At 40.4% G+C, this 10,759-nt stretch overlaps 1 protein-coding gene across 1 annotated transcript; it reads left to right on the forward strand.

Moving 5' to 3' along the window:
* The first annotated feature begins 1,164 nt into the window (after positions 1-1,164).
* On the forward strand, positions 1,165-10,169 carry lrrc38a (leucine rich repeat containing 38a). Its single transcript, XM_041946655.1, has 2 exons — positions 1,165-1,792; positions 9,922-10,169. The coding sequence occupies exons 1-2, from the start codon at positions 1,165-1,167 to the stop codon at positions 10,167-10,169; spliced, it is 876 nt and encodes a 291-aa protein (XP_041802589.1).
* Positions 10,170-10,759: the final 590 nt, after the last annotated feature.

The raw sequence follows: 10,759 nt of genomic DNA on the forward strand, positions 1-10,759 counted from the left end.
AAAGCTTTGAGCTTGCTTGAGCTAAGCTATTAAATGACATTATTATTGGACTGACTTCAGTTTTGGTCAGCTTGATCCATCATGACTATGCTGTGCTTCCTTGCCTCTTCCTAATATGGCACTTGATGTGACCTACTTTCCTTTCTACAATGGTAGAGATAAGAACAGGAGCATTTTTGTTTGTCTGTTGGGGTTGCATTAATTTCTGCTGTCATCTTTTGCTCAGAGCACAGCTTTTTAGTGAGATTTTAATATTTCCTTTTTTGCTGACTTGATGTCACCGGCAAACAGAAGATTGAGGGATTTAGGATTAGTAATACATTGATTCTACACTGATTGCACTGCTCCTGGTAAATGTTTCAAACCAATGCCATGGTGACAGACTGAGCCACTATGTCTGTCTGAGAAAGGGAAAAAGGGACTAAAGGAGGTAGGAAGGGGGAAACAGCTGTGAATCCAGGAGACTATGTGGGATGCTGCTGTTGGCTTCATATATTTCACAGCATCACATGTGAGTTGCACATGATGATGGCATCCTCATCTTAACATTGGGTCTGTCTGTACGAAGAAGGAGAATTTACATCAAACCACACTGACAGGATTTTAGTCAGTGAGGACTGTGGTTCAGATAATCCAACTGATGACGGGGGCAGTTGGTTTACCTCAGTAGTTGACTAATGAGGCATGGAGGGCTGTCCCTGCTAGTCCACGTAGATACACACACATGCACACAAACACATGTCTCGTGGCTTACTCCACAACCCCCCCGCCTGTGGTTCGTTAGCCTCTACTTTCGTCTGTGTTAATCCTCTCCCCTTTCACATCCCCCCCCCCCCCCCCCCCCCCCCCCCATCTCTTGCATGCTCTCTCTTTTGCTCCTCCCCTCTCTTCCCTCAAAGCCAGCAGGCTGCCATTTGATCCAGGCTGCTTGTTACATGATCGCCTGGAATACAACGCTTGCTACCCAATGGCTTTTTGGGTTGTTCTCGCTTTGCAGTGCAGAGAGCATAGAAGGATGCCAGTGCCACATTGAACCTACATCATCTGACCTTTCCTTCCCCTTCTGTGATCATAACCTTTGTATCCGTCCATCTTCCTGAACTCCCCTCTCAGCCACTGTTGAGACGTCCTCACCCCCATCTTCATTCTTCCGCCCCCTTGACAATGTTACCATGCTTTAACTGGCTGCAGCCTTTCCTTGCCCTGATCTCCTCCACCTTGCTTACGCAAGGACACAACTGTCCATCCACTTGTTTGTGTCCAGACCACCACACTGTGGACTGCACCAGCCAAGGTCTGACCAGAGTCCCGGACTCCCTCCCCCTGGACGTTCGCCGTCTCCTGCTCTCCAACAATTGGATTCCCGGGATCCCCTCCGATTTCCTGGCACTCTATAGCGATCTGGTCTACCTGGACCTGAGAAATAACTCCCTCTCCCAGCTGGAGCCAGGGACCCTGAGCACCTCCTCTAGATTAGTCTTCTTGGACCTGGGGGGCAACAACCTGACAGAAATCCCTTCTGGGACATTTGGGGAGTCTAGGAGTCTGATCAAACTGCGACTGGGAAACAACACTAACCTAAACATGATAGGCAGAGACGCTTTCACAGGACTGACCTCTTTGAGGGAGCTGGAGCTGGAGAGAAATGGTCTCACAGAGCTGGACGTCAGCATCCTGGAATCCCTGCCCTCCCTTCGAACGCTGCGTCTGGAGGGCAACCCCTGGTTATGCAACTGCCACTTTGCTAAACTGTTTGTATGGCTGATGGAGAACCGCCACAAGCTCCCAAAGGGTAAGATATAAGCTGCTTAAAGTACAGACGTGCAGTCTTTGTCCCATTCCAGAGCAGAGGAAATACATTAATTTCACTTAGATATATTTACTCTTAACATTTGATGGAGCAGTTGCAATTAGAACAAAGGAAATCCAATGATATTAACAAAAACTCATCAATACAAAAACAAGTCTCATCTGTTACAGTGATGTGACTGAGAGCAGGTCTCCACCTTTAGATTCAGAGGTACATGACAAACTATCTCTGTCACAATTTGCTATTAACATCTTCATTAGCACAATGGATGAGACAAAGCAGAGTGAGCCAGATTTACCTCAGTAGAAGTGTTTTTCAGGCATACACAGACATGACTTACTGTGAGAAAATCTTGCATTACTTATAAATATAATAAAAAGTGTTATTCTTCCGAGTCAAGGTAAACATACAAAACACAGAAAACAAAAAAGTAGTTAACTGAATAAGTATATTACCAGATATACCTGATTATCACTTTAATCACCATCGTTTCAGGTAAAAACTGATTTCTCATATATTCCATATATATATATATATATATTCCATTTTATTTTTCAATCAACATTGCAACATTGATCAACATTTGCTAAGTGCTAGGTGCAAAGGTAATCTATTTGGATGAACTAACCCTGATGATTAACCTCAGAGGTGCAACTTCTTTTGAATGTGTAATAGCTGGATTTCATATTTACAAACAATCAAGTATGTGTGTATAGTCAAATGACAGAAACCACACAGGCAAAATGTCATGACATTTTGGATATTTTCAGTGTTTACACATTATGCAACTAGCTGGAAAATTATTTCAACTTCCTAGCTTTTATTGGAACTGTCAAATGTATCTACAACCTTAATCAGCAATTAGGGTTTACTCAGGTGTCAGGGCGTGATCTTAGTATGAACATTAGTGACATGATAGCAGCTGATGGGGGAGATGGAGACTTCTGTCTTTGTTCAAAAATGGTCACTTGGGTGACGTAGGATGTCATTGCCCTTCCTGATCTTTCTGCCGAGCCCTAGATGACTATTTGCCAGTTGATATTGTGACCGGTTTTAGTCTAGTGTTCACAGACAACCAAAACTAGCTCAGCTGCACAACTGAGCCAGATTTTGACTAAGAATGTTTAAATATTTTATATTCTGTTGGGTAATTTCTTATATAATAATATATTTCATCTACTAATATTAGTTTTTCAAATCATAATCTGCAAAATAACTAGTAACTGCAGCCAAATATTTGTACTCTAGTAGATAGTACAGTATTTGCTTGAAATTTTGTTTGAAGTAGGACAGAATGTAAAAACTACACCTGAGTACAGTAGTTAGGAACAGTGCTTAGTTACTGCGAACCACTGGTAACATTCATACAGATATACATACAGTACATCATTGTGACACTTTGATATAAAGTACAATAAAGCTTTTTCGCATTGCTTTTCATTTTCATATTATTACCACTGTCAAATTCACTGCCAGTATTGGGCAAATTATGTACAAAATGTAACATATTACATATTAGATTAGACATACATTAGAAAGTAACATGTTACTTTACACTATTACTGTCTGTGTGGAGTGACATATTATTATTATGATTGGTTCTGATGTGTGTTTGGCTTTACCAGATGCACTTGCACGTCTCATGTAAATACACTCTTTTTTTAACCTATGCATCTCTTTCTGCACCAGTTTCGCGCAGGCTTTTCAGCTGTGTCTAGTTTTTTGACAACATACCGTTAAAGGGTATGCTAATGCCCAATCAAAAGGGACTGAATACATTTATTTATCTACATTTTGCAACCCACCTTTAGCAGAATATGCTGCTTTCTAGACAGAGTCAGCCATAAACGCATGTGCCTCTTTTGTACCAGGTTTGCTGAAAGCTAGAGCTTAAGTGACGACCCTCATTTCCCATCATGCCATACTGGACTGAGTTGCTTGTTGAGTTTGGCACACACTGACCATGAGAGTGAGCAACTGCTTCTTTTCGCACACTCTCACACTGTACATACATTTTCTCACTCAGTGAAAAATAAATATATAACTGAAAGTGTTTCTGCATGAAAAGAGGACACTGGCAGTGCATGGACAGACAAGACAAAGTTGCATAGGTCTCTCCTTCCCCTCTCCTCTCAAACAATGCACACACATGCAGGAGTTGCAGTAAGTTACTATGGTTACAGGGACACTGTGTCTCTGTCACTCTGAAACTTCTTCATTTTTAGGTTAGTATTACAAAGCAAAATCATGAATGTAATTGTACCTCAATCCTGAAATCTAGTAATATAACATTTTTATTTAACATTGTATAGGGTCGCTGACACACTCTCATGCTGACTGAGCAAATCTTGTGTCAAATAAGAGAAGCAGCTACGTCATGAAAAAATTTAATTATATACTGTAAAGTCTGAACATCAGGCTTTTTTCCATGGTATACAGTCTGTGTGAAATTAGTTGACAGGGGCACACACACACATTCTACTCCAGAATCAAGAAAACACCTTTCACGTATGTAGAGTTTTGCCTTTGATCTCCAATCTCACATTTATGGCAAATTAAAGTGTGCATAAAAAAATACAACTTTCTATGTGATTAAAACAGATTAGGTTGCTTACTTTGGCTCACCAATAATGTCTCGTCCTGCCACTGAATGTAATCCATGTTTTGTCAAAACAAGCATTGTGCTGAAGTGGTGTTGTTGTGGACTGTATTATACTGAGAGGTGTTTCTAACATTTTGCTCAACACTACAACACTACCACTAACGAGCCTGGTCTCAGTAACAAACATAGTTGAATTAACATATCACATCTAAACAGCCATGAAAATGAGAACTCTTTGGCAACTAATTATTTAAGACAACTAAAGGAGGCCTGTCAAGCCTGTTTTTCATGGAATTCTCCCTTATTTTACCCTCCTTTCTCAGAGTGGCAAGTGTGCCAATTAGTTTAATGGGGGAGATTGTTGATTTCAGCTCAGCATTCCACACAAACAGCATTCTGGTGTTGCTGTTATTATTTTCCAGGTGTGTGAAGACTCTAGATGAGTGGATTGCAGTAGTGATGGCATCCTCTGTGGATCTGTTGGTTCTGAGTGCAAACTGGTGAGGATGCTGGGATGTTTTCTTTGATGACAACCAGTTTTTCAAAGCACTTCATCAGAATGGGGGTCACTGTCAGAGATGAAGGCGTCTGTCGTGAAGAAAGTGGCAACACTGTCCTGTGACAGTGATATATTATTAAATTAATTAAATGTCAGTAATAATGTCCACTGGTTTTGTAGTACAAGGCTAGGCACTTTATCAGGCCCAGCAGCTTTGCTTACATTCACCCTCAACATGTGCTGTTTATATTGACAGTGGCAGGTCCTCCAAAGGTGGTAGACTTGTCAGCGTAGTCTTTGTTTAGAGGATCAAAGTGAGCAAATATATGTTAAACTCACTGGCAATGTGGCCTCACACATGATGGGGATGCTCCTGCTTTTGTAGTCTGTGATGGTCTGGATAGTTTACCACATATCTTTGGAGTTGCTGGTGTTGAGGTCTCTCTCCAGCCTCTGCTGATGCTTCTGATTTGCCTCCTTGATGCCAGCTCTCAGTCTTGATTCGGCATTGTTGTGTGCTTCTTTCCTTCACTGGAAGGCAGCATGTTTGGACTCTGGATAGATCCATCACCTCTCTGTTCATCCACACTTTCTGGGTGATTTTATTGTCTTTGTGATCACCACATCATCAACACATTTGCTGGTGTATGATGGCACTGCTGATGTTTTTTTTCCTCCAGATTGGTTCTAACGGCTAGCCTGCTAGGCTAACACACCTATAAAGACACCCGTGTTTTAAAGTTTAGAAGCACATTGCTGCATAATGTTAGCTAACTACAAATGTACATAGAGTTTATAATTTGCAGTGAAATCGGCCGGGAAATCTTGCCACTTATCTTGCCAGTATTCAGTAATGTTTAGTTTCCAGTCATGTTGATAAGTATGTGCCGTGTGTTAAAATCCAAAAGGATGCAGTAAACTCACTATCGACACATTCCATTTTGTTTCCTGATGCTACACACTGGATTAACAGTGTTATGAAAAGGAAAGTAAGATTTCTCTGTAGAAGATGACCTCTGTCAGTTTTTATTTAATGAGTAAAAAGGTGTTTTAAGTCATTTTTGTGATTGCATTTATGATCTCAGTGAGTCAAATGCTATTAGCTGTATGAATGTTGCAACTTGTTCAGATTACCCTTGGTCATCCTCAGACCATTTATAGACTTTATCTTTAAAATATAACAATTAATATGAATTGTGCACATTTTACAAAATCAGACTGCATTTTGTAGAAAATTCACATTCAGGATGCAGTTTTAATAAACCACTTTTTTCAGTACACTGACTGCTAATTGTTGATTGCATACTTTTTGTCTTACACTTTTGTCTTTTTTGTCTTTGTCAGTAGGTAATTACCACCCATTGTTATTGCACAAATGGTTGTTGCCTTGGTCCCTGACATTTTGGTTCTGACGCCAAAATGTAAATTAACATTTTGTCATATGACTGCTGATGACCACATACGAACTGTATGTGCACCTCATTTTTTGAAGTTGCATCTGGAGGAATGTAAACTGCAGCAACAAAACACCATTAACACAGTTAATTCTCTGGGCAGAGAATATGGTTGACATATTAACCTTAAAAACTCCACCTCTACATGGACATGACTGTATTTGAACATCAAGCATTAATGAAGTAAACAACCAGTCCACCTCCCCTCATCTGACCAGAGCCTTGCGTTCTATCAGTGCAAAACATGGTCAGCCTGTCAAGTGCAATTGCTTGATCTGGAATGTTATAACGGACCCAGGTCTCTATAAAGATGTGGAAACAACAGTCTCTGATTATTTCTTATTTCAGACATTAGTGTAATATATATGTACAACCGTCAGTGTACTAGTTTAGTCAAGTACATTTACATATGGCACCAACAGACACGCATACTGATGTGGCACGCAGCAGAGAAGGCTTTTCTGTAACGGTCTGAGCTTCAGTTTTGAACCAAATCCTGCTTTGCATTGGCCCTCCGAAGTGCAATGATTAGTGTTTTCCAGTTGTTTTGGGGACATTTCCATCAAGTTAATCCACTGGGTCTCCTCTTTCTCGGATGGTGGCAGTAGATTTTTGTGTTGGTTCTTGTAACCAACAACAGAGAAATTGGCATGCATTGCTCATAATGTTACTTTCTACATCTTTGTCTTACAGGAGTTGGCAGACAATAGTAGTTACTGGATGGATGTAACTCCAATTCTATGAGTACATATGTAGCCCTTTACCTGTATGTTATTGCAGCCACAGTAAAGCACATTTTTAATATCCTAAAACATTTGTCACAGTATTGACCTGCATGTGCTTTGTGCATGTACCATTATGAATATATTTCAGTGGTTGTGGTTATGTAGTAATGTCTGCATATTTGTATATTTGATTCTGTTCATGTTGTCCTATTTGTGTTCCTCTCTGTGTATGTGCAGTGTGTGCATGTTAGGGGATGTGTGTCTGTTTGTCTGTCTCCCGCATGTGTGTGTGAGCATGAGTCTGACTGCCTGTTGTAGGGCCATGTGACTGGAATATCACCAAGTGATGAGGTCATTGAGTCCATTTTCATGTGGAAAACCCCTTCTGGTCTTACAGTGACTCACACACACACGCACACGCACACACACTCACACACACACACACACACAACCAGACACAACCAGACACATGCATACACTTGACAGTAATGTCTAGTGACTCTTGGGTACAGCAGTGCTACAGAGGAATCAGGATAAAATGGAAGTGCTTTTCTATCCACAATGGACAAAATGTTTTCAAGGTGTTACACTGCTTTAGTAGAGAAAACACGCTACTCAGTCTGTGTTTCTTAGTTTAGAAAAAACATGTTTATTATGTTATTATTATTATGTAGTGTTTATTAACCCTGGCTTGCAGAGACTAGAACGAATACACATCTAAAATAAAAGATGTATTGTTGCGGTGAAGAGTTAATTACTATTACTTACTATGACTATTTAAGTTCAGCCTTTGGTTTCAAATACTTCTAATAATAGTAGCTGTCATTCCTAATAGAGGGCTACATTCTAGCCTGCATCATAAATGCTGTGTAAAGCTGGATTTCAATTGGTATGTTAAGGGGTTACATCTTAGCAGTGAAGACCACACAGGTACTCTCCATAGATACGTTACAGACGAGAACACACAGCTTCTCTGCTTGCTGTGTGTCAGCTGGTTTGTTCCAACTGAGCTGACAATTTGTTTGTGAATATGCACTGTTAAAGCACATATTAAATGATAAGAACCCCTAAACCTGCATTCATGATTTTTTTTGTCACTTGGTCACAGCACTTGAAACAAGCTGTAAACACATTTATATTTCATCACCTTATAGATTTGATATTGCCAGCATGTTAGCAGACTGTCTATTTACATATCCAGCAGACTAATGTTACAAGATAATCTCCCTCAGAGCAATCAGGCCTAATAGAAGTAAATTAATTTAGACCCTGTTGTGCTTAACATCAATGATGGAAGATGTATTCAGATCCTTTACTTAAGCAATAATAATAATAATAATAATAATACCACCCATGTTGGGCAGTAGCGGCGCTATAGGTAGCAGCATTACTACTTTTACTACATTTCTCAGTAGCATAGTGGTAGTGTCTCCTCTGAATCACATAGCTTTTCAGTAACCTACTTCTTTCATTGATCAAGTAGTAGTATAGGAGTAATGGTTCTATCCACTACACATCTACATTTTTAGTATTATTATGATTTATTATATTTGATTAAGTGAGACCATTTGGCCATGATCTTCCATCATGTTATATGTAATTTGACATGAGACAGCACTTGAAAAAAACAAATCAAAACAATAATTCTTTCAAAATGAGAACAACAGAGATGCAATAGAGTTGCATTATCTCCACTAACTGTTGCTTTCAGGTCATGTGAGAACATGGTCAGCAGTCCTGCTGACCAAATCATGTGACCATCCGAGGCACTGGACTGCTACGTCTTGTTGTTTACCCTGCATGTATATCAGAGACACTAACAGTTTTCCCATGCAATGTTCATAGAGTGAGGTCCAGATATTTTTCAGAGTTGCCCTTTCAGACATGTAGCACATTTGTCTGTAACATATTCTCACTTACTGGAAATTCTCAGCTTGGTTTAGGTGAGGAGAGGAGCCTGTGTAGAGTGTGCTGCTGTTATTTTCAGTCTCTGGAATGATGACTGTTTCAGTGTTGATATCAATACTACATGTATTTGGGTGTATCTGCAATGTCAATGGAAGAGTGGAAGGCAATATGCAGGCAAGCAGAAGAGTATGAAGCAGCTTCACTCACTCGCGCAAAGTCATCAACACACCCACTTCCTTGCTGTGTCGCAGGGTAGCTTTGCATTCACTGTGAATGACACTATGTAAATACAACTTAAGGGATAGCTCGAGTCTGTCAATACTGTCTCCACAACACATTTCTACCATCACACAGTATATAGTCCTATACTGCCCAATCCCAGTCACTGTTGTATCTCAAGAAATAATAATAAGTGAAACAACAGAGAAAATGATTTGTTCAAGTGCTTACCATGCAACCCCAAGAAGAAGCTGCTGTCAACTTCCAAGACGGCTAACACAAATAAATAGTCCCTGTCCGTGTTTTGCTATTATGTAAACTATTAATAGTACTACTACTATGTGTCAAAGCTGTTCATGTCTGTCCTGGAGAATGCCCATGGCTTTAGTTTTGCTTTGAAATCACTCATGTTCATTTTAGGAATGTGTAATGTACAGTATGGTGTGTGTGTGTGTGTGTGTGTGTGTGTGTGTGTGTGTGTGTGTGTGTGTGGGAGAGGAACAATTACAGCTGTAATGCTCAGTGAGGATCAGGCTGGATTTGTAACACAAAGCTTTTCTATCTGAGGTGCCTGGCCTGGCAGAATATTGCAATGGATGTGATGTGATTGAAAATCAGTGAGGTGTTTTTTTTTTACTGACTTTGAGAAAGTTCAGTGTCTCAACTGTCTGTCAGCTGGATCTTGTTGTTTTCTCTCTTTCCAGGTATGGATGGGATAGAGTGCACCCTACCTTTGGATCGACGTCGTGTTCCCCTCAGTTTACTCTCTGCAGACAGTTTCCGCGAGTGCCGTGGTACCCTTACCCTAACTGACTACCTCATTGTCATCTTCTCTGGTATCTCCGTCTCAATGGCTGCCATTATGGCCAGCTTCTTCCTCGCCTCTACAGTCCACTGCTTCCAGCGCCTCAGCAAAGGCAGCAAAGGGGATGAGGAGGAAGGGAATGACTGATGGAGGAGGGGAAAGGGAAAATGGATTACAGAAAATGCAAGCATTGCTCAGAGGTCCTGTTGGTATCCCAGAAAAAGCTGGGTGAAAAAGCCACACACAGAAAGTTTTCAACCATGTCAAATCTAAGGTCACACTAGAGCTGGCATGAGAATCACAGACTGGTCTGGAAAATGTCAGATAGGCCTGAATCACTGTGCACTGGTATTGTGTTCACCGATTGAAGCAATATCTACTTCTGTGTACAGTTCTGACTGCAGAGACACTAATCAGTGAAATGGATTTTTATTAGAAACAGAGAACTGTAGTATTGCACTGCATATATTCTTGAAAAATATATGTAGTCCTGCTCATGACACTGAGATTAGTATTTGTATTCTAGGGACAAATGTATGATGTATGTATGTATGATTAGCCCTGTCTTGTAGAGATCTTCACATTTGGAAATATATACCCAACTCAAAAAGAAACCATGAACTTGTGCTCCAGTTGGCTAGAAGTTGTCAAATTAGGCAAGAGAAGGCAAAAACAAGACTCGGTCGAAACCTAGAATATGGCTCAACCACATATGGTCAAACTGCTAAATTTTGCCA

The sequence above is a fragment of the Chelmon rostratus genome, chromosome 10 (genome assembly GCF_017976325.1).
Source record: "Chelmon rostratus isolate fCheRos1 chromosome 10, fCheRos1.pri, whole genome shotgun sequence".
Classification (NCBI taxonomy): Eukaryota; Metazoa; Chordata; class Actinopteri; order Chaetodontiformes; family Chaetodontidae; genus Chelmon; species Chelmon rostratus.